The sequence below is a fragment of the Malaya genurostris genome, chromosome 2 (assembly GCF_030247185.1).
Source record: "Malaya genurostris strain Urasoe2022 chromosome 2, Malgen_1.1, whole genome shotgun sequence".
NCBI lineage: Eukaryota > Metazoa > Arthropoda > Insecta > Diptera > Culicidae > Malaya > Malaya genurostris.
In genome coordinates, this window is record NC_080571.1 from 46,243,738 (window position 1) to 46,268,671 (window position 24,934).

Here is a 24,934-nt window from a genome sequence, read left to right on the forward strand (position 1 = left end):
TTAGTTTGACCTTAGCACTTCTACTGCACGATCCTTTCATTGATTCATTCAAAAATTTTCTAATTTGTAAACTCACGCTTACAATGACCAATATTGTTCATCTGACTCCATTACACAGAATCCATTAACTGGTGAATAATATCAGAACTTTTTCTCCTGCCTACATCGGTATTTCTAGAACAGTCATATACATTCCGCCAATCATTTATGTCGTTTTCGTTTGTTTCTGAACCCAGTTTCCACCCTAACTGCTGTCAAACCGTTTGTTTGAAGCTAGTTTCGAACCTAGTTTCAACATTGTTGAGCTTAAAATCGAATCTTTTTCAAACATATTTTGTGAATTTACATTTATTTTCATGCACATATTTGGAGCAGGCAATTAAACATAGACTTACTTTACAATGCTGTACGTTTCAATATGATTCAATCGTAAAGCTAAGCGTTAATTGAAAGATACAGTTCTATTCATTGAAATTTCAATGCAAACCAGTTTAGTTTAACAACGATGATGGTTTTCAATTAAACTTTCGATTCAACCCATGTCTATTCCATGTTGCTATTGATTTACATGTCGTGTAAATTACATTATTTCTTTCTGTGAGGTTTGCTCAGATCCCATATACTAAATGCGAAACCAACACAGCTTCGTTAAAAGTGTTTGATGAAACTACCCTGGGTCAGTTTTAACTTTCTGAAGCGAAAACGTCATTAGGAAGCAATAATTTTGATACCCAATTAAGCAAGTGGCTTGAAATGAATAATCACATAATTCAAGTATGCATATTCACACAAAACTACTCGCTGCGCGCCAAAAGATTCTTTCAACGATCTAGTATTCCTTTCTTCGACGGCCAAACACTTATGCAACTCATTATGCGCCAAACACCTATCGATTATCTAGCAATCATTGGTGACTTTTTCAGTGGAAAATTCCATTGTCCATACAAAATAACTTTATTGGTTTTTCCCACTTTTCCGGTAAGTTTTCCTAATTTTTTTGATGTACGAACCCGGTGGGGGTAAAAACTGATCAAACAAAAAAAAAAGCATCTCAATCCGTCCATCCGTTCTTACGTGATGCGATTACAAAGAATGATCTCTGCATTTTTATATATATAGATATAATATATGAATTAACAAGTCGCAGTCAAACAATGATTTGCCAAAATGGAACCGTGCTAAAAATAAATGGAGCCAAAATACTATGCTAAAATGTACTGTATTCAATCTTTCAATCACTTAGGAATGATTGTATTGAACATAGTGTCTAGTTTTGATTCCAAGCGTCAGTTCGTCGTGCTTCATTCCAAACTCCCACTATCGACTATACCGAAATTTCGATATTTCCGTGAATAGATGATTGATTCTTATCATCTATGAATAATTTGATAGGTATTATGATTATGTATCTTAGTTTAAAACCATATTTAGTTTTCAAGATCAATTGTGACCGATATTGTCGAAATAAATTTGACATAAAAGTTTATGTAATTGGGAAAATAATCATCAGATAGAAAAATAAAAACAATTCAGTTTGATCAAAATCGGTCTTGCCTTCTCTGAGGTCTACACCTCTTTATTTTGCACACACAGACATCCACAGACATCTGCTTAGTTCGTCGAGCTGAATCGATTGATATATGTCACTCGGCCCTCCGAACTTTAGAACAAGTTTCCAAAGTTTAAGCAAATATTATGCCAATTTTTTAAAATTATTCGAACGGTTAAAAACTTTATAACTAAAATTAAACGATTTTCACAAGCAAGCGCAAATTTTCGCTATGAAGCAATTCCGTTTAAAATCAAAGTTCGGTTTTATTTTATTCTTTCTTTGATTTTTTTTCTCTCCCGGCCGCCATTCCTTTGAAGTGCCTAAACTTTGATGCTCGGTTTTTCGAGACTCTTCGTTCACAAGATAAAAGTAAAGCTAGTGGATCTGAATTATTTTTTTATAAAAACAACAAGAAGTCTTCCTATTTTCTTGTATATATGGTTAAATGTTCATGGAGTACTAATTAATGTTCTAATATATTAATATTCTCAACGTATGTGAGGTTCATACACTTGAGATAGATATTTAATGTATCATTTGGACATATCAGTTATTTTGAATATTTTTCCTATTTTTCTTCCGTTTCAAAGAGTGTGGCCCACCTTAATTGAAAAGTTTAGTCATCCTTAGTTCGTTTTATGATCTTATATGATGCCAATTCTCACTACCAACTTCAATACGTTTTTTACATTTCGTCTTCGACTTATTTTTTATTTTTCGTTTTCGACTCATCAGTGCATTAGAATTTTATGTTAAACTGCTAACGCCACTATACTAAAGTGTCGAAAGAACGACGTCAACAGATAATAGTAGGGGTTTTGGCATCGCATGGGTACTAGTTTGTGCTAAGCGCCCATAACTATTATCTTATTTCGATGTCCCAATGTCTCGACTCATCAGCGTATTAGTAGTTTATATTGAATTGTCACTAAGCTTCATTCTTTCGGCACTCGGTTCTTTTCGGTTAAGGGATCAGGCTCAATTCGTCGAAAGCCATTTCACCGATTGGGTCATTTCACTGAATGATAGAATTGTCTTAATAGCGTAACTGTAATTGATCTAAAACAAAGACATAAGAATGACACGTTTTGTTGACCTACAATCTTTCCTCTGAAATATCTTATACTTAACACAATGGACCAATTCAATTACCCACGTTTAATCTTGAAAGACTACTCTAGAACATTTTCTTAGATTGATACATGATCCTCAGAACGGAATTGGCAAGAAATATTTTCTACTTTAATAGCCACATTTGCTTTGGTGTATCTATCAGTAGTACTATTTTCCGTTAACTGAGTGCAAATAAATAAAATATCTAGTGAGCCTTCGCCACATCGGGTTTCTTCGTGTGCTGCCCAACCTCGCTGCCTCTCTTTCGGATCTAACTAAAGCAAAGGAACCTAGTTTTGCGTAGACCGAGCGAACGATGCGACTACAGGTTTGCATGTGAGAGGCCGCCGCTTTCGACGGCGGATCGAAATCACCCTTTCGGCGAAATGACTTTCGATGAAATGACCCATTTGGCGAAATAGCATCCGATGAAACGACTTTCGGCGGAATGGCTTTCCGCTAAATGACCCGCTCTCAACTTCATGCCCGTTGAGCGGTTCATGTTGAATCGCGAGGTGGCGTGAGCAGTCCAATGCAAACTGCTAATGCACTGATAAGTCGAAAACGAAAAGTAAAAATTGGAAAATTGTTCTATCCACTTAGCTCAAACCGATATCAATGCAGAACAAAATTCTCTAAACAAGGTTCAAATTGATTGACCAAGATCAATTTTGCTGGAAGAAGAAGTGTAGATAAGTTTCATCATAAAACTATGAATAATTACTTCTACTCTTTTTAACGACTAATTTCTTCTACTCTTTTTAACGACTTATTTCTTGCTCGTTCTTGAGTACTATCACTTAAATAATTTTCATCTCCTGTTTCTACAAAATGGTCTCTGGTTAGCTGAATATCGCAAAAAGAAGAAGAAGAAAAAGCTATGAATAATGTTCATGATTTCATGAGCAGAAAACTAGATTATTTGCATAATTTTTAATCATGGCTCCGGTAACGGATTTCTTTCTATTAACAATTGAATATAGATGACTTCTCACTTCAAGCATCATGATGAGGAAACATTCCAAGATGTAATCTTTCAACGGACGGGGAAGAAATTGCTTCGATTATCATAGCAAAACCAAACGGAAAACAAATGCTAGAGCTTACCACTCTTAATAGGAAGTTTGTCACCGGAATACGATCAGGAAGAAGGAAGAGGTGGACCCACACACACAGGTTCATTTAAAACAAATAAATAAACGAAACAAAATTTCCAAGCTGACATGAACTGAAACTGCAATGAAAAATCCGGTTGGAAGTGAAATACGCTTTTTCTTCCTCTCAAGATTCCTCTTCGCAACGAAATCGCTTCGTTTGCCCGTTGTCTCTGGGAATCGGGCGGTGTAGGATGTCTGCTGCAGAAGCTGCTCCATCAACCAATGCCGCGTTGGCACGCTAAGAATGCGGAGCTAGCTGTCATTAAAGTAAGTCCAAGAAAGGGGGCATTACGAAATCGAGAATTTATTTTTTGTTTGGTACACACAATTCTAGGAATGCTAGTAATTTAAGTGGTTCGAATTCCGCAGAAGTTGACTGCACGTACCACTGGAAGCAACAAGTCAATCGGAAGTTGATGTTGAACATGAATCGAAGCTCGGCCTATAAAATGGATCATAAAATTGAACGAATTACGATTCCGATGCAAATTAGATGGATTTATTTTTTTGTTCGGTCGAATTTATGTTAACAGAATAAGCATATCAGATTTTACGAGATCATTAGAAAATTCACATTAAATGTCCTAAGCCCCTGCGGGTGCTGTCCATCCGATCCACTTTAGATCACCAGCGAAGTGTAGGGAAGAGCAGAGTACGCATATCCTGCGGCGTACGGATAGGATGCGAAGGCGGCATACGGACTGGCAGTGTAGGCTGCTGCCAGTGGAGCCGAATAGGCGGCCACTCCCGGTGCTGCTACGAGTGCCGGTGCTGCCGAGTAGGCCAACGGTACGAACGGTTTTCCGGCAACGCAAGCGATGGCCAGAACGGCGAAGAAAATCTGCGAATAATAAGTCAGAACAAGTCCAGAAGTTAAGCTCGACTCGCAAATTTTACCATCAAAACGCTTACCACTTTGGCGAACATGTTTGTTGTGATGGCCGGTGGCTTTCGATTTGGTTTCAGGTGACAAACTGTGTCTTTTGCAACGATTCGAACATCGTTTTATAGTTCCCCAAAACCAACCACCCACTTCAGAACAAAAAAAACGAATCCAATGAATCGAAATCGATTCCTTGACCTTGTCCGAATCACTCCTAGATAGGGGTAGATAGCCTCGTGATCCAATTCAGCTGCCAGCACCCCTTCCCAATCGAATCGCTCAGTGTTCGGTCAGTGAACGGGTGACAATCGGAATAACAATTCGGCACAGAACTGGCCGATCGAATGACGAATGAAGGCGCACATAGCAATTCGATTAAACGCACGTTTGCAACGAAGCACGGAGCAGCAAAATGAAATTTAGATCGAAATTAGCATTCTTCGACGCTGGCTTGCGGATATGTTGCAGTACAATTTCAGAACCAATGGAATTTAGAACAGGACTGCACTTCGTGACCACAGCTGATAACATTGATAGTGTGCGAATTTGCAATGCGTTTTGAACACCGAAATCCGGATTTGTGTTGAACTACACGAACTAGGCTCACGTGGTATTCGGGAGCCCGGAATAATTTCGTTCGGAACAATGTAATAAGATTTGCGGATGAATTTAAGCTTCGCAATGGTTTTGGGTTGCATACAGGATTTCGCTATTGAAATGCAACGTGAGGCAGATTTGTTGGAAAAGCATAGCTCCATATAGGATTTACTTCAGATTACCAGAAGTAGCCTGTCTTTTCCTAATCAGCAATCGATAATGAAAATCAGAACCACAAAACAGAAATTTAGTACAATAATTCCCAAACAAACGGGGTTGCCTGGCGGAGCATTTAAGGACGAAGAAGAAGGCCAAACTTTCCGAAAAATATTTGGTTTGGCAGGCAATATGCAGCTGTGGTCGAGCAAGCTAAGGTTTCATCACTACCGGAATGGTAAATGTAGAAATATACCGCGAAAAATGTCTAAAGCAGCGATTGTTACCATTCCTACGCATCCATGACACTCCCTCGCTATTCTGGCCTGATTTGGCTTCTTGTCACTATGTTCAAGGTGCTTTGGAATGGTATAAAGCGAATGGAGTCCGAAGGAGGTGAATCCATCTAACTGCCCGGAGCTTCGACCTGTCGAGCAGTATTGGTTTCTCGTGAAGAGAGAACTCTTTTAATGTTGTTTACAACTATACAAAAATTTTAAAAATCCAAGACAAAAGCAGCTAAATTGGTTGCAGAGAAGTCTGCACAGTCCCTGATGGCTGGAGTAAAATGAATAAAGATGCAGTTTGGATTGAAGTAACATCAAAGGAGAATTTCGAATTATAGTTTGATTCTGACAAATAACTCACCCGAAATATGTGTTTTTTTTCTAAATTGTGGAAAAATGGTTGAACTAGAAGCAACATGGCACGTGTTAGGATCCAGCGAATTTAAAAATTCTAATTTACTTTGCACTACGGAATTCCGGAATGCGAAGTAAGAAATTCGATATAAGATATATGAAAGAAAATTCGATATAAAAAGGCACAAGTTAGAAATATGAAACAAGGAATGGGAAATGAAATACATGAAAGAGGAACGAAAAAATGAGGAAAGAGAAAAGAGAAACAAATAGTGAATACGAAATAAATAAATAACGCCAAATTAATAACAAGTAGAATTAGGAATTATGCAACCATTGTTGCAACATCGAAAACCAGAGTAAACCGAAAATGGAATGATAAAAGTACAAAAAGTACATACTACAAAAGAAATAAAATTTAAGAAAAAATAAGCATAGAATGCAAAAAAAAAATGGAAATGGGAAATGGAAAAATTGAAATGCGAATTATGAAATTGGAAACAGATAAGTGGAACTTGGGATCAAAATGTGGTATATAAAAATTACCAGCTATGACCAAATAATCTATGGGTAAAATAGTAAAAATTTCTGTATCTAAAGAGAATTGGAAATTAATTACTTTACTTTAATGGTGCACATCCCGTCTTCGGAACATGGCCGAACGAATTGTAGCTTTGCAGGATACTCGATCTTGAGCCGCTATTCTCTAGTCGCTCTGTACTACCGCTGCGAAAAAAAATTCAAAGAAAAACGGAAAAAGAATTAGAGGATGGAATTGGAAATTAGAAAAAAAAATGGAATGACGAATCAGGAAATGGGAATTGGGGAAATAATAAATTGGAAATAGGAAACTGAAATTATGAAATAGGAAACGGGACATAGAAAAAAGGCCGAAAAGTTCGAAATAAGAAACTATTTCCTACTTCTGTGATAAGGGAATAGAAAACATGAAACATGTGATAAGAAAATAATAACAGGAAATAGTAAACAGGAACTAAGAGATAAGGAACTATAAATATGAAATAGGAGATACACTCAAGTCTTTTTTTATGCGAATTTACGTACCGCATAAAAAACCGCATAACTCTGAAAATTCGCACAAAAAAAACCGCATAACTCTTAAACTTCGCATAAAAAAACGTGATTAATCCACCTAGCAGTGAGATGATACCTTTTTTTATAAATACGCATGTGTTTTTGCATGGATATTCTTAGGTGTTTTAGTTCTCATGACATTATTTTAATTATCGTCGTTTTAAACGGCAAATTGAGATTTTAATCACTCATTACCCTGTAATGCCGAAACTGCAAAACATATCGAATTTCAATCTTAGCGTGCGACAATCGATTGAACATTCCATGAGATGTCGAAGTAAGTTCCACTTTAGAGTTTTTCGTCATTATTTATGGTACTTCCAGAGCCGGTATTCAGGAATTAGCATGAGCATGAACTTAGCGAGGCACCCCTCACCGATGATAACGCAAATAGGTGAATAATTTGTTGCTAATTTGTTGCTAATTAGTTACGGTAATTTTGAATTTGTCGCTCAATTTTTTAAAATTTTTTTGAATACTTCGCTAAGTTCATATGAAGTTAGCAAAGCCTCCCTTCCAAATATGCTTCAAAACAAATTGAACCCTAGTGAATAATTTATTGCTAATTTGTTGCTAATTAGTTACGGTAATTTTGAATTTGTTGCTCAATTCTTTAAAAATTTTTTGAATACTTCGCTAAGTTCATATGAAGTTAGCGAAGCCTCTCTTCCAAATATGCTTCAAAACAAATTGAACCCTAGTGAATAATTTGTTGCTAATTTGTTGCTAATTAGTTACGGTAATTTTGAATTTGTTGCTCAATTCTTTAAAATTTTTTTGAATACTTCGCTAAGTTCATATGAAGTTAGCGAAGCCTCCCTTCCAAATATGCTTCAAAACAAATTGAACCCTAGTGAATAATTTGTTGCTAATTTGTTGCTAATTAGTTACGGTAATTTTGAATTTGTTGCTCAATTTTTTAAAATTTTTTTGAATACTTCGCTAAGTTCATATGAAGTTAGCAAAGCCTCCCTTCCAAATATGCTTCAAAACAAATTGAACCCTAGTGAATAATTTGTTGCTAATTAGTTACGGTAACTTTGAATTTGTTGCTCAATTCTTTTTTAATTTTTTTGAGTACTTCGCTAAGTTCATATGAAGTTAGCGAAGCCTCCCTTCCAAATATGCTTCAAAACAAATCGAAGCCTAGTAAATAATTTGTTGCTAATTTGTTGCTAATTAGTTACGGTAATTTTGAATTTGTTGCTCAATTTTTTTTAATTTTTTTGAATACTTCGCTAAGTTCATATGAAGTTAGCGAAACCTTTGTTCCAAATATACTTCAAAAAAAATCGAAGCCTAGTGAATAATTTGTTGCTAATTAGTTACGGTAACTTGGAATTTGTTGCTCATTTTTTTTTAATTTTTTTGAGTTCTTCGCTAAGTTCATATGAAGTTAGCGAAGCCTCCCTTCCAAATATGCTTCAAAACAAATCGAATCCTAGTAAATAATTTGTTGCTAATTCGTTACGGTAATTTTGAATTTGTTGCTCATATTTTTTAAATTTTTTTGAGTACTTCGCTAAGTTCATATGAAGTTAGCGAAGCCTCCCTTCCAAATGTGCTTCAAAACAAATCGAAGCCTAGTGAATAATTTGTTGCTAATTTGTTTCTAATTAGTTACGGTAATTTATAATTTGTTGCTCAGTTTATTTTTTATTTTTTTGAGTACTTCGCTAAGTTCATATGAAGTTAGCGAAGCCCTCCTTCCAAATATGCCTGAAATAAATCGAAACCCAGTGAATAATTTGTTGCTAATTAGTTGCGGAAATTTTTAATTCGTTGCTCAATTTTTTTAATTTTGTTGAGTACTTCTCTAAGTTCATATGAACTATTCTTCTCCCGCGAATAAAGTTTGTGCGCGTTTTTAAAGTACAATTTTCTCTGCTCCTTTCATTTTCTAGAGGGGTTTCAACAATTCAAGTATATGTATTGTTAACTAATAATATTTTTTTAAAGATTGTTTGATGTAGAGATTGACAGGACTTATGAAGTACCAAATCATTGAATACTAATTAAAATACCAGGGCTTGGTTGTGGTCTGTAAAAAATTAGATCGCCTCGCGACAAAAGAATCTTTAACATTGGCAAATTAATTAATCAAAATCTTCGTTTATCTTGCAAATTAGTGTGAAAGAAATCTTTCTATACTTAAATACAAGCAAATTAATGAATATATTGAACAAATGCTTTAGTGAAAAAAACTAAATTTAGGTTAATTTAGTTTATCTAAAAAGTTAGTCAATTTTATCTATACCTCGTTCATTCAAAACTATTTTTTCAAATTGAATGTACTGTGAAATCGTTTGCCAAGAAATAGACAGAAACGCACAAGTAAAATATTTGTTATTTTAATCAAAATATTGATTGAAATAAACTTATCCACTGAGAAATATTTTTTGTCATGTTCGGTTATTCGATTAGTACTTAATCGATCAATTTGAAAATTTTGCTCGATTCAAAAACTAATCGAGCAATTCGCAAATTCCGGACATCCGACTATGCTCAACTTCACACCCAATACGTACACAATACAACATTCAAATATCTTCAGACAGAGTTGCAAAAGTCTGCAAATATGAAAAAAAAACTTCTGTGGACTTTCATTTCTCTATAAAGTATAAAAAACAAAACTGACATAGCGAGTAAAAAAAAGTTAATTTTGATAGAAGTCTGCAGAAAAAATCGATTTTCCACACGTCAAAAAGTTGAGAGAATGTTATTGAAACATTCAATGGTTTTAGAAATTCAATGAGCGTTCAATATTCGCATCTCCATATCTCACTATAAAATGACGAAAGTAAATGTTTCATCATCAACAATCGGAATAAACAAAACATAATTTCAATTCCATATTCTTTCAAAATTTTAACTTCGTAAGTTTACGTGGGATTTCAGCATTTAAGTTTCAATCTTAAGCCATCTCAAGCCAAGTCTCAGTCTGACAATTATGTTTTATAATACTTAATTCAAATTTGTCCAAATATAAACAATTAATATCATTTTCATTCAGTGCTAATAATCAAATACACAATTTTCTAATTTTCTGATCAATTTGTAATTTTATCTCGTTACTATTACCAAAAAGAGCTCACACGAAAAAGTTTAATTCTGTATCATACAGATAAATCTGTATAAATGGCATCCCTGGTCTGCAAATCTACGAAATATACAGACCTGGCATCTCTGCATACACCCCCACTGACGCACGAATGGGCCAAAGATGCCAGGTTCACTGGCAAAGAACCTTTCAGTCCAAATTGCTATGGAAAACGTAGTGCAAATGCATTCTTGACAAAGCGCTTGGAAATGGCGTGAGCCTTATTTTTAGCTCGCAAAAATGAGTAGAGACCGATCAGCAGTGTAGTTATAGGAAGTATACACAGATTTTGCACAGACAAATTTGTGGTTCGATTAAAGATTTTTGAAAAAATGACCTGGAATCCCTGGAATGGACAGCACTCTGTTCTTCATTCGTTCCTTTTTTTTTCTCAACGGTGGCACTACACCGGTATTTGACAGAAAAAGATGCCTTGATTACACTCAAAGTGGATCGGCATCAATATTGCTGTCGGCAGTTGCTCTTGTATGCAATTTTGGTTTTCAGTGTTGCACTGGTCTGGTGTAGAGTAGCAACGACTATACTCGCTCCAACTTGGGAATAATCTAGGCATCCTTTTCTGCCCTACACCTGTGTAGTGCTACCATTGGAAAGCGTTCCTTTTGAACATTTCAGTTGATTCAAGATAATAGAGGATCGGTAAACCAGTCTTGATAGCTGAAATGTCAATAACAGAATGTACTTGAATTCATTACTTTCTCTTTCAATTTCAATTTTAGAAGCTTTAAAACAAGCTTTAATGCATTCCAAAAAAATGAAATCTATTGATTTACACTCCCTTCAGACAATTGGAAACTTAAATACTAACAGCCACCCTTTTGCTTTATTATACTGGCCAGACAAAATTCCTCTCATCGAGTTGATGAGCATGCCTATTCATTTTAATTTGCTAGCTGAAACAGGTAACATCAATGGGGCTTGAAACGGAGCAAGCTTGTACCATTTCTTTTTTTTCAATTTTTGCAGACGGATTATGTTTTTTGATGTAATTTGAACAAGATCAAAATGCCTTCAGGACGCCCATCAGCAATCGACAAACAAATTGTCATTGCATCGGTACTTAAACATAAAAATGAAATAGTGGTAGATCAAACAGAAAATACTTATGTGCCAAAAACGCATCCTGTGTGGAGAAATATTTCGGAAGAATTACACGGCAAGATAGAGCCTGGTTCTGTCTACGCTTACGTAGCGAATAACAGATTTTCTTTAAAAAGCTTGTTGTTTGGAACGCAATATGTTGCAAAAGAACCATCGATTAATTTAAATGATACAACTTTGTCCACCAACAGCGAAATTGATCAATCGTCGTATGGATTTATAATAACATTCAGTGAACAAGAGTTTAATGAATTGATTACGGAATCCACGAGACTAAGAAGAGATAAAAAAGGAAACAAAAAATATCACGTCATCACTGTTCTTAAACCGCAAGTCTGGACGGAAATTATATCGAAAAAAATTTATGATGACCATCGACTACTCCACGGATATCATTTTGAAAGCAGTTACGTTAGTCAGGAGAGACTATCAGGTGGATTTACAGGTGCGATTAAATTTCTTCAATCTTATTTCCAATATAAAATTTACGATCAACTTATGACAAAAATGAGACAATTGTTTATCCACTCCCCTTGATTTTAATTTTCGAATTGGTATTGCTGATTGGACTGTCGAGCTACCATTAGCAGAACAAATAATTAAAAGAACTAAACTAATACATACCGAATAAACATTTTCTTTGGTTTACGGCAGATTCTAAACCTTGATGCAATAATGAAAAAAATATAATTTAATTTCATTTTCTAATGGTTAAAAACAGTAATATTATTAGATATCGCTCGTTAATTTTTTGTAGATTGCGTAATGATTCACGTAAATAATTCTTTTAAAAATATCTTATCGAATTGATGTGGATTTCAGGTAAAAACCCTCATAAATTTTTAATTTCCTGAGTTCATATACATTTTTAACCTGGGAATACTGTGGCAATGTTTTTTCTCTAGTTACACGATACACTTTTGTTTCAGGTCACTGTAAATGTGGGAGTAAAATCAAATGTAGAATTTTACCACGTACTGCAAATGAAACCTTGGTTAAAATCAGATGTGTGGCATCAGTTGGTAGTGGAAAATGCGGCAAACGACAATGCCGTGGAGAGACCAGAAAGAGATTGGCTTCAACGTTAGAAAAAGAGTCGACCGAGTACTATCGTTCCAAAAAAGCCGCAACAATGATGAAAGAAGGAGACCCGATTGAGCCACCGCATTTATATAGTGCCGACGTTTTGAGAACTTTAAAATATATGACACAACAGGAAAAGTACAGAGACCCTCACCCGATTCATGCTATAGCTAAACTTAAGAGATCTGAAAAAGGTCATAACGTAGTGAGGGACATTGGTTATGATCCAATAATGGTTCACTTTTGGTCACCTCACCAAACCCGTGTGTTCAATAGATTTGTTAAGAAAAACAGCCCTCTTTGTATCGATGCTAGAGGAGGGATCGGAAAACAAATTTTCCATGTAGATGGTGAAAAATCTCAACATCTTTTTCTCTACCTCGCGGCTCTTTCAATCCCAAACTCGCAATTTGCTGTCACCGGAATGATATCGGAACATCAGGATACGGTTAGCATTGCCACTTGGCTGATGCGATGGATCCAGTCTGGTGCCGAATACCCCAAAGAAGTTGTAAGAATATTTTTTTTAAACTATGTCGAAAAAACGTTTTTTATGTTTGTCAATTTATATTTAATTTAATTATACCTTGGATCCGTCTCATTCCAATTATTGTTGTACAAGGTATTTTATTCCAATCAATGTTAATCGTTCACAGGTCAGGACAAAATTACAGGGTCTAGAAAAAATTTGAAAGTTAGAAATCCGTTGTCTCATTGAAAGTTCATTTTTTGGGACGATGTTATTTATATTAAAAATAGAAAGCTAACTAGTGGAAATATGATGACAAATTTGCTGCATTTGAGATATTATTCAGCAGATATTGGCACTTATTACCGGGATCACTACACGGTAGAAATCAAGAGAAGTGATTGTAGGTCCTTATTACGAAAATCGCTTCAGAGAAAAAAGTAGTTACTTGAATGAGTTTGCCGTTGTTGTGATCATTGCATCACCAACAGTAATAAGGGTCATGGGTGTTATCACGAACCAAAATTTTTCGACTGGGATTTTCTTCAAAAAGTTTTTGTTTTCGAGATAACACTAGATCGTTTTATGTATGATTTTTCAGGACGTTTGATTTGTTTTTATACGAATTGTCAATTGTTTGTAGTTTTTATACGAATTATCAAATCTATGCGTGTTTTGACTTTCTGTACAGAAATCTAATAGAAGGGGCTGGGGTCCACTAGGAGATTACCTTTCTTCCAGCCCAGAAACCGTGTGGACTCCTGCGGAAAAAAACATTATGTATGTTCTTATTACGTTTTATCTATCTACTCAATTTTGTTCTTTTAAAAGCTTCTCCTGGATTGTATATCAAGTTTGAAGATCAGTTGACTGTCACTTCTGGTTTCGGAGATATGATGGTATAAGTAACGTAACCGATAAAATGCAAGTTTTCTCCGTTCAAATTTCTCAGAGATGGCTGAACCGATTGTAACATGCTTAGGCTCGTTTTAAAGCTACTTGTGGATTAAGTGCGAAGGTCCCTCTCGGTTCCGGTGATATAATGTTATAAGTGACGTAACCGACAAAACTCGTTGTTTTTTACCGCACAAGAGTTAGCTAAATTGATTTTAACAAACTTGAGTTCGTTTGAAAGCCTTATTTGAAATATTGAACAAATTAAACGACTAATCTGCATTCAATTCTGGTTCCGGAGATACAATGGTATAATCAGCAATCAGCAACTAGTTTAGATACAACCAAGCTATGTTCCAAAACAGTACGAACATGTTTTTTTGTGTTGCACTAGCTGAAACAAGGTGACAGCAATGTTATTTCATAAAATAAACATTGAATTAATGATCATTAATAAATTATCGTTACTTAATTCAAACATATCTGTAATCACAACTTTGTTTTTATCTACTAGTTGAAAACAAGTTTAATTACCTTTGCGAAACCATTATACACACGTAAGCGTATGTGTAAATCGTTGATGTTAATTGATATAGATATATGGTATTACTAAATTATACCATACAATGAAAATGACTTTGTTTCTACAACATCTGCGCAACTGACTAATGCTCGGAAATATCCATGCTTCTATGAGAAAGTTTCTACATCAAGGTTGCGGTTACGCTGATATGCTGATGTGAGGGTTCGCTTGACGAGTTTCTTGCACAACTTTCTACTTTTTTACAACACTGGAAAAATTTGCAAGACTTCCTTATTTTTCTACAATGCTGACAAATTGAATGTAAAATTTTATGAGGGCGATGCACTTGAGTTGTGGATAGAATTCGAAGAGTTCATTTGGCTGACACTTCAATTTTCGGAGACATAATCATACACGTGACGTAATCAACACATCAACAATGAATTCTACCTGCATAATTATTTCATAATGTGACCTATGATCACGATCAAATGTATTATTGCTGATACACTTGATTTGAGAAATGTTACCGAATATGTGACTTAAGCTCTGAAGCGTGTTTTTGTGAACTACTTGAATCAATTTGAACAAATTGATATCAACAATGAGTCCAAATTAGTGTCAGAAAATATCTTAATAAAAAAGATAAAACATGATTCAATAAGACTATCACCACTATTCTGTAATTCGATCGAATCGGATTTTTTCCAACGAATGTAAAAATTTGCATTCTGTAATTCGATCGAGTTATGCTTTTGTATGGAAAACTCGAACTCGATCGAGTTACAGAATGCAAAATTTCGCTTTCGATCGAAACAATCCGATCCGAACGAAATACAGAATTGGGGTGTATATCGATGACAAAAGAAAGGCATTATAATACCACTGGGTGATTTAGAATAGGTTTTTATTTATTAAAACGAATATTATTCTACACCAGGATTATGACTATTTTGACTAAGAGAATAGCAACGAATATTTACCTACATTTCAACATATCTTCTCTCCTCGCAGGTTTGTGATTCATCTAAGGCTCTACTTAATGCTTGCTGTTTGGTATTTACGGGTTGCGGAACGATTGAATCCTATGCTGAAGCATGTATGACCGATAATTTACCGAGGTGTAAAATAGGGATCGATGTCGCTCATTACGTAAATAATTGAGCGAAATCCCTTGCAAGTGAAAAAAAAAGAAGTTAAAAATTTTTTTATGTTTTGTATTGGTCAGTTAATTTTGAGCAGGAGTATGTCGGAAGCCACAAACATAATAGAATCAGTGTTGCTGATTTCGACCAGTGAGACCGCTGGAAAAGAAACACCATCTTTAATGGCAGCCCTCAAATCGATGAAAGAAATGATCACCGACACTCCGCAATAGCTTGAAGATATGATAGATCAGAGCATCATAGAAAGTGATAATTATGAGCCAGAGGTATGGAATGAACTTGAGGAGGAGATTGAAGAGGAAAAGGACGTTCTAAAAAAATGGGTAACATCAATAGAACAAAAAATATACGCAATATTAGAAAATGAGGAGGGAGACGATATAAACCCTCGATATTGCCCGAAATTATCAAGTCGTCTCATGAAACAATTAAGAACTATTCCTTTATGGTCGAGTGTTTGCCGGGATAAGTTTAATTACGGACGAGTACCAGCCAGTAGTGCTCCCGTTGAACTGGAATTCAAGGCCATAAAAAACCAGGTGTTGAAGAAAACACAAAGAATTGATATTGCACTGGAGGAACTAATCACTTATTTTGACGGAAAGCTCAAGATAGTAGATTGCGCGACTCAAAAAAAAATTAACGAAGATAATCAAGTCTCTAATACTACGACGCTCTCTTTCGACGCTTACAAAAATATGTCAGAGAAGGATATGAGCATATCTTCCGCATATCTCCATGAATTATCGTCTTCACTATCAGCAAACCAGGATCAATCCAATTCCGATCATTCCTGCTTCGACACAAAAAATTCTTCGGAAAGTGTTAAAGCAGATACCGACATAGGCGTTGACTTAGCGGCAACAAAAAGAACTCCTTTAAAAGAAATATATTCCAAACCAAACTCCTCATGTTTCGCTTGTAGAAAAGGAGATTATCCGACAGGCTCGCACATATGCGTTACGTGTAATACTAACGTCCATTTGTTGGAAGGATGCTCGGTACCAATTCCAAATGATGAAGAGGGGTATGGAGAGAGAAGAATTTGCGTTTCATGCTCTCGTACCTCTAATGTATCAACCAAGATAGCTCTGAATGAAGTTGAGAACTGGCGAGGCTTGGGAAAAGCTACAAAGAAAACAAAAGCTTATTACCTTACCAAAAAGAATCAGGACATGAACGATATAATACTTTCCGATCATCATCGGAAATTGCCCATTATGAAACATGGCAATGATTCGAATTTGGAACTTGTGACAATCGGAATAACAAAATATTCCATAACAAATACTTGTGCTATGGATAGCATATTTCAAATTCTTCTAGCAGCTGCAACAGATAATAAAAAAAATTTCGAGTTCTTTAAAAACAATAAGAAAACTACTCCTTTTTTTGAAATGGTGCTAGGTGTGGCAGAGCAGAAAATAAAAGCGAAAACATATCAGCAAAGGGTACAACTATACCTGAGTTATTTGAAAGTATCGCCAGTAGGCGAATCAATTCAGGTTATCGATGGCGCTTGCAATGTGCATTCGCTCAGTAATTTCCTGTTCAAAAATTGTGGCAGCTTTGAAGAAAAGTCTACCTGTGTAGCAGGCTGCACTCCGCGTATGAAATACCTGCCTTCAATTACGATAACGAGAAAGGAGATTGAGAAACCTTTTGATCAAGTTTTGGTGGATCATCTTATTCTTCCAGAAGTCAAGTGCCGAACCGACCATTGCAATGGATTAGAAATAAGCGACATTCAGCGAATAGGTAATTCAACAACTACATGTATATGATAATGAATTTAAAGAACTTGGAAAGAATCTTCAAACAATAACAAGAGTTACTCTTACTCTTTCAGTCGTAGACCCGCGGGTCTCTGCTATCTATAGAAAGCGTATCCATTTAACTCGATTCATGGCTGTTCGCCGCCTTGATCGATCCATCTACCGGTTTCTTTTGTAATACTGCGTTTCGTTTTTCATCTGAGTATTAAAACAGCTTTGTTACTCATTTTACTATTGCAATTTTACATCGTTTTACAAAACTTATTAAAATTATTCGTAAGACAAAAACTTTTTATAATGTCCTTTGTAATTATGTGAAAACTTTATAAACGAAATTTATTTCAAATTTTAATTTAGAGGTTTCTATAATTTAAATCAATTTTGATGCATTTTACAGGGGACGTTGTTGTTATTGGAGTTGATATGGACGATCACGTGAAGCTGGGATCTATCAAAAAATCTTTTCGTTGCCCGAAAACACAAGAAAAATATACGATTTTGGGAGCAGTGGAATATCGTGGTCCGCCAGTCACGCGCAGATCAACGGGAGAAATAGGACATTACATCGGAATATCAAGAAGAAACTCGAATTGGGTGGGCTACGACGACAAGAAGAAAAAATCCTACTCAGTTCGTGATGACTACAATATCAATGTTGAATTGTTATTTTACTCTAAACTTTGAAAAAAGAAATCATTTTGGTTTCAATGTATCAATTTGTTTATATATTTAAAATAAAACTGTGCAGGTATCGCGTGTTTAATAGAAAATTTAAAAAGAGTTTTGTATGAAAAAGCAGTACCCACAAAAAGGGAAAAAATTAATTCTTCTAATCGTGTGACGACGCCTTTTGTATACTACATATATTCTCACATGTATTACTGTCTGTCTGTCTTCTTTAAAAAACTTTTCATTGAATCCTAAAAAAAATTAGAATGTTCGTTCGGGTATAAACTAGCATAATCAACAAATTGAAAGAATTTTTAGCCAAATTTGGATGATTTTTCCCCTTTTGCATAGTCCTGAGTCTTCCTTTGACGTATTAAGCATACGTCTCCACATAACTTGATACATGGCTGATGTCCGTTACTCAACGCACGTTTTTTGTAGATTTCCATCCACTGGACCGATCCACCTAACTCGCTGCGTTCTTTTCCTTGTCCCAGCCGGATTAGATTCAAAAACCATTTGCACTAGACTGTTGTTCGACATCCTAATGACATGCCCAGCCCATCCTCTGTCAAAATAGTCCAGATCTCGTGGCCAAAGAGAACAACCGGTCTAATTAGCGTTTTATTACATGGGTTTCCCGGAACACTCACGCATCAGTCCGCTCCTCTATAATTTTTACGTGAATGACATTGACAGCTGTCTAGTATCCCCATGCATACTAAAACAATTGGCAATACTTTTCGAGACTAATCATTGTGTTTGTAGTGCAGGTTATCGCGATATTGATCATGTCGTTTTGACATGCGTGGAGTATCGTGAAGTTAGATCTCAACTAATAAATTCCTTACGTACTCAAAGTAGACTATCCAATATCCCAGTTCGCGACATTCTTGCTCGTCGTGACCTTCCTTATATGAAACTTCTTTATCGTTTCATTAAGTCCATTGGAATTCTAATTTAATGTTTGTTTTCTTCCATGAGTTCAACCAATAGACAGCTATCTTACATTGAATAAATGTGACGAGCTGATACAAACAGACCTGAAATAGTTATGAGATCATGTACAAAATAAATATTTTATTTCTTTGATGTAATTTATAATAGCAAATAGTTTGATAAAACAGTGTTTAGATGAACTAATGAATACAGACACACTAACATGATATTTAAGGAAACTAGTAGTAATGTTTTATTAAATACTAACAGTTGTGACTGTATTCGAAATGTATTAGGTTTAAAGTACTATGTATTGAGAAGAAGAAAAACTAATGTATTATGAAATAAACTTATTTATGGAAAAAAAAGCGTACGCCACTGCACAAAATTGACTATCTAAATTTTGTGCAGTGGCGTACTTTACACGATCGAAGTGAGTCCAAAGTATGCAAGATTTCCTGCCTCTGAATTACTCTACTGGTATCATTATCGACGGTTACCAGTGAGTCCAAATACAGTAACTCATCAACTACCTTTATATCGTCACCGTCTATCAATATTCGTGATGGGAGACGTAGCGTTTCTTCTTTTGAGTATCATCCTCTCATGTATTTTGTTTTTGATGCATTTATGGCCAGTCCGATACGCCTAGCTTCGGCTTTCAGTAGGATGTATGCTACCATATTGATCTCTAGGTGACTCACAATATCAACGTTGTCAAGCCCAAAACCCAAAGGCGGACTTTCAAGCCCAAAGCCCAAAAGCGACCACTCGTGTCGATCCTCACTCTTCGAATCACACCTTCCAAGGCAATATTGAACAAGATACAAGAATCCATCACCTTGACGTAGTCCTCTACGAGATTGGAAGGGACTCGGGAGCGTCCCAGAAACTCGGACGTAGCATATCACTCTATCCATCGTTGCTTTGACCAATCGCGTCAGTTTATACGGAAAACCGTATTTGTTCTCGATCGATTGTGTCGTATACCGCTTCGAAGTCAATAAATAAGTGATGCGTGGGTACGTTGTATTCACGACACTTCTGGAATACTTGTCTTATCTCTAATATGTGATCCGTAGTGGCGCGTAGTGATAGACGACGGCAAAGGATTTGGGAGAGTTCCTAGTAGGCGGAGTTCAGCAATGTTATTGCGCTGTAGTTGCAACAGTCAAGCTTATCACCCGCTTTGTAGATGGAACATATCACTCCTTCCATTAATTCTTGCGGTAGAGTCTGCTTCTCCCAAACCTTTGAAATCATTCAGGGAAACGCCCTAGCCAATGCCTTTCCTCCATGTTTGAGCAGCTCGTCTGGCAATTTGCCGTGACTGTGTTGTTTCTCAGCTTACCCGTTCTGCTCACTTATCTCCGACAGATCAGGTACTGGGAATCTGTCATTGGCTAAGCGTGCACCCAGATTGATTCCTGTGTCGTTATCTGTATCTTGTGCTTTGCCATTCAGATGCTCGTCATAGTACTGCTTTCAGATGCTCGTCATAGTACTGCATATTTTAGACTGTGTGTACCCTCTACGTGAGCTGTTCATCTTCTCATAGAACATCCCTGTGTTATTTGCGCAGTACAGCTGTTGCATTTCTTCGCGATAACGAACTTTTTGACTGCGCTTTTTTCTCCGGAAACCGAGTTCTGTCTGGTCCGCACATGTTTGTATCGTTTCTCGCTCACTCTCGTTCGATGTTGCAGCATCCTCGCCCTTGCTCCTCTTAAATAAATAAATAAAAAATTGAGCAGCAAATTCAAAATTACCGTAACTAATTAGCAACAAATTATTCACTAGGCTTCGATTTGTTTTGAAGCATATTTGGAAGGAAGGCTTCACTAACTTCATATGAACTTAGCGAAGTACTCAAAAAAAATTGAGCAACAAATTGAAAATTACCGTAACTAATTAGCAACAAATTATTCACTAGGCTTCGATTTGTTTTGAAGCATATTTGGAAGAAAGGCTTCGCTAACTTCATATGAACTTAGCGAAGTATTCAAAAAAATTTAAAAAAAATTGAGCAACAAATTCAAAGTTACCGTAACTAATTAGCAACAAATTATTCACTAGGGTTCAATTTGTTTTGAAGCATATTTGGAAGGGAGGCTTCGCTAACTTCATATGAACTTAGCGAAGTACTCAAAAAAATTTAAAAAAAATTGAGCTACAAATTCAAAGTTACCGTAACTAATTAGCAACAAATTAGCAACAAATTATTCACTAGGGTTCAATTTGTTTTGAAGCATATTTGGAAGGGAGGCTTTGCTAACTTCATATGAACTTAGCGAAGTACTCAAAAAAAATTAAAAAAAATTGAGCAACAAATTCAAAGTTACCGTAACTAATTAGCAACAAATTAGCAACAAATTATTCACTAGGGTTCAATTTGTTTTGAAGCATATTTGGAAGGGAGGCTTTGCTAACTTCATATGAACTTAGCGAAGTACTCAAAAAAATTTAAAAAAAATTGAGCAACAAATTCAAAGTTACCGTAACTAATTAGCAACAAATTATTCACCTATTTGCGTTATCATCGGCGAGAGGTGCCTCGCTAAGTTCATGCTCATGGAATTAGCATAGCCCAAAATGATTCGAATGGCCATAAATTATTACGCCAAACAATTTACATGAAATTTATAAACTCATCATCTGTAATTCCAGAATCGGATAAAATTCACCAATTTTGTATGGGACCTTAAGTCCTGTAATATTTGTTTTTGAAGTTCGATTTGGTCTTTTTTGAGAAAATGATTGAGCTTTGAGAATCGATTCGATACTGGAACCGGAATTCTAAAATCGGTGTAGCCGAAATCAGTTAAATTCACCTGAGCAGTGTGTAGACATCTTTGAGAAATTGTAGTGCGAATTAAAATTTGGGGGTACATTCCGAATCCAAAAACGAATACCGCTCAAACTGAAATAAATTTATTTGGTAATCGACTATCCAAATCTGCCAACCCGATAAACCTGATTAATTTATGTGAAATGGACATTTTTATACTAATCACCCTGCATTTTCTAAACCAGAAGTCGGATCTGACTAAAAAGTAAGAGGTTTTATAGGATTTTAAGACCTCTCATTTGAATCATAGATGATTCTTAGAGTTCATTTGAATCTTAGATCGGTTCAGCCATCTACGAGAAAAATTAATTGCATTATTTGAATTTCGTTTCACATATCATCCTGTGGTTCCGCAATCAGAAGTCGGATCCAAACGTAATTCAGGAACCTTGTTTGGGAGTATACGACTTTTCATATGAATCTGAGTTTGTAGAAAACGGTTTAACCATCTCTGAGAAAATTGAGTGTGAGGGGACGGGTGTAGCGTAATGGGTAAGTCGATGCCTTTCACGCAGCCCACCTGGGTTCGATTCCCAACCCCGCACATAGGGTCAGAAAGTTTTTCTGACTCGAAGAGGCGAATGACCTAAAGGTTAAAACCTCTATAATCGAAAACAAAAAAAAAAAAAAAAAAAATTGAGTGAAATTATTTGTCACATACGCATTTGCTGATCTCGACGAACTGAGTCGTATGGTATATGGAAGTCATGTTGTTCCAGCATTTATTGCTGTAAATAGTTTAAATCAATATAATTATGGAATTACTTCCAACTCGATAATGCTGGTATCATCTGGTTTACATATGCCATATTCGAAAGATTATGTTGCCAAAAATGAACCGTGCTAAAATTGGTCCGAGGCAAATTGTCATAAAAAAGGATGCTGTACACAGTCTTTTTGGTACTTAGAAACAATTATATGTAACAGTATAAAAAATCGTGTTTCATGTTGCTCCCAAGCATTGCTTTTTCATACAGCGCTCAAAATTCCTTCTACTGGAATAAGGCTTACACAAAAATATCGATATCTCCGTTAAAAATGGACGGATTTTAACAATCTATGGCTTGTTGGATAGGTATTACCGAGCGAAATCTAAGTCTGGAAACATATTCTGTTTTCAAGGTCAAATGTGACAGATACTGTCAAAAAACTGAAAATTTTGACATAAAACTTCGTATAACTCAAAAAGTAAACATCCGATCTCAAAACCATTCAATAGCGTTCTGGGTGACGGAGAGACCTTTCATTTGCGACTAGTTTGATCAAAATCGGTCCAGGCATCTCTGAGATCTCGACCTCTTAGTTGACAACACACATACAGACACACACACATACACACACACACACACAGACATTTGCTCAGTTCGTCGAGCTGAATCGATTGGTATATGACATTCGGCCCTCCGGGCCTCGGAAAATTTTTCGAAAGTTTGAGCGAATTCTATACCTATTTTTTATATATATAAAAAAAGGTAAAACCGCAGAAGGGAAACCGCATAACTCTGAAAATTCTCATAAAAAACCGCATAACTCTGAAACTTCGCATAAAAACAACCGCATAACTCTGAAAATTCGCATAAAAAAGTCGCTTAAAAATCGCAAAAAAAGTCCTCAGTGTATATTAAAATTAATAAAACTAGTAGAAAAAAAAAGTGCATAGGAAGTAAAATATGGAAATAAAAATTGTAATTATTAAATAAAAAATAACAATAAATAATTACTAATAATAATAATAATTAAAAATAGAAAATAGTATTTAAACTGTAGGAAATGAGATAAAAGAATTCGGAATTAAAAAATTATGCTTTCTTTTTGATTCATCAGTGGAATAATAGTTTAAGTTGAAATGCTAACAAAATCTAGGATAAATAATTAATAAATAATAAAGCCGATAAAAGAGATTCAGAATAGTGTCACTGGAAAAATGTAAAATAATAGAAAGTATTAGAAAGATAAAGGAAAATGGCAATGAATAAATAAGAAAGTCAAGTAAAGGAAAAAGGGAGAAGTAGATAGAAAAGTGGGAAAAGGAAATCGATATTATTCAGTAAGAAATAAGAAAACTAACAACTAATAGAAAAAAAACAAGGTTTTCTGGTTTCCACTACAGAATTTCGGCGTGCGAAGTAAGAAATACGATATAAGAAATATAAGAAAAATTCGAAAAAAAGGCCGAAGAAAGGAGAAAAGTTAACAAATAGAAAATACGAAATAAATAACGCCAAATTAATAACAAATAGAGTTAGTAATTATAAAACCATAATTGCTATATAAAAATCGAGAGAAAAAAAAATCGGTAATAGGTAGCAGAAATTATGATGCAGCAAATCGAAAATAGATAGGAAATAAAAGTATATACTACAAAAAAACTGAATATGAGAAATGAAAAACAAAAACACGAATTATGAATTTGGAAATTAAACAACTTGGGACCAGATAATCCAGAAAAATAAAATAGTCAAAATTTTTAAATGTGTAAATTTTTTTTTGTTTCGATTATAGAGGTCTTACCCTTAAGATCATTCACTTCTTTGGGTCAGAAAATCTTTCTGAATCTAGTATTTACGGGGTTGGAAACCGAACTCAGGCGGGCTGCGTGAAAGGTATCGACTTACCCATCACACTATTTCCGTCCCTCTTGGATAAAAGAAATGAATTGACAAATTACGAATTTGGAAATAATAAATTGAAAATAGGAAACTGAAATTATGAAATAGAAAACACGACATAAAAAAAAGAAATTCAAAACATGAAATATGGAGAAAACGATAACAATGAAATATGGAGAAACGATAACAAGGAGTAGTAAACATGAACTAAGAAATAAGAAACTACAAAAACAGGAAATAGGAGATACATTAAAATTAATAAAACTTAGTAGTAGAAATAGTGAATAGGAAGCAAGATAAGGAAATAGAAAATTGGGATTCGGTTCCATGCCACTGAAAACCCTCAATTAATTGAGAAACAACCTCTATTCGATAACCCGATTTGACGCCACAGAGGTTTTTTTGTGGGGTATTTGAAATCCAAAGTATACTCTGGTAAACCAAAAACCATAGCTGCTATATTGACTGAAACAATGGAAACGCCGAAAAAAGGCAAATTTTGTACTCAAGGTCAAAGGTGGCCATTTACGCGATGACATTTTC

The 24,934-nt window shown here is 35.3% G+C and overlaps 2 protein-coding genes across 5 annotated transcripts in view; one reads left to right on the plus strand and one right to left on the minus strand.

The window, feature by feature from the left end:
- Positions 1-24,934, plus strand: part of LOC131427288 (furin-like protease 1) — a 664,527-nt gene that overhangs the window by 73,218 nt on the left and 566,375 nt on the right. The window contains exon 2 of one of the 3 annotated variants that reach the window (XM_058590335.1): positions 3,649-4,089. The exons of the other annotated variants lie outside the window; for them this stretch is intronic. The gene's annotated coding sequence lies outside the window, so the exon portion shown is untranslated. The remainder of the gene's footprint in view (positions 1-3,648; positions 4,090-24,934) is intronic. 3 annotated transcript variants of the gene reach the window in all.
- LOC131427291 (uncharacterized) lies at positions 4,111-4,796 on the minus strand. Of its 2 annotated transcripts, XM_058590340.1 has the most exons (3): positions 4,735-4,796; positions 4,397-4,663; positions 4,111-4,264 (listed from the first exon to the last, which is right to left on the minus strand). In XM_058590340.1, exons 1-2 carry the CDS (start codon positions 4,747-4,749, stop codon positions 4,442-4,444), a joined length of 237 nt encoding a protein of 78 aa, XP_058446323.1. In that variant the 5' UTR covers positions 4,750-4,796; the 3' UTR covers positions 4,111-4,264; positions 4,397-4,441. The 2 variants fall into 2 exon arrangements, with proteins under 2 accessions (XP_058446323.1, XP_058446322.1); XM_058590339.1 differs by lacking the exon at positions 4,111-4,264 and having other exon boundaries at positions 4,300-4,663.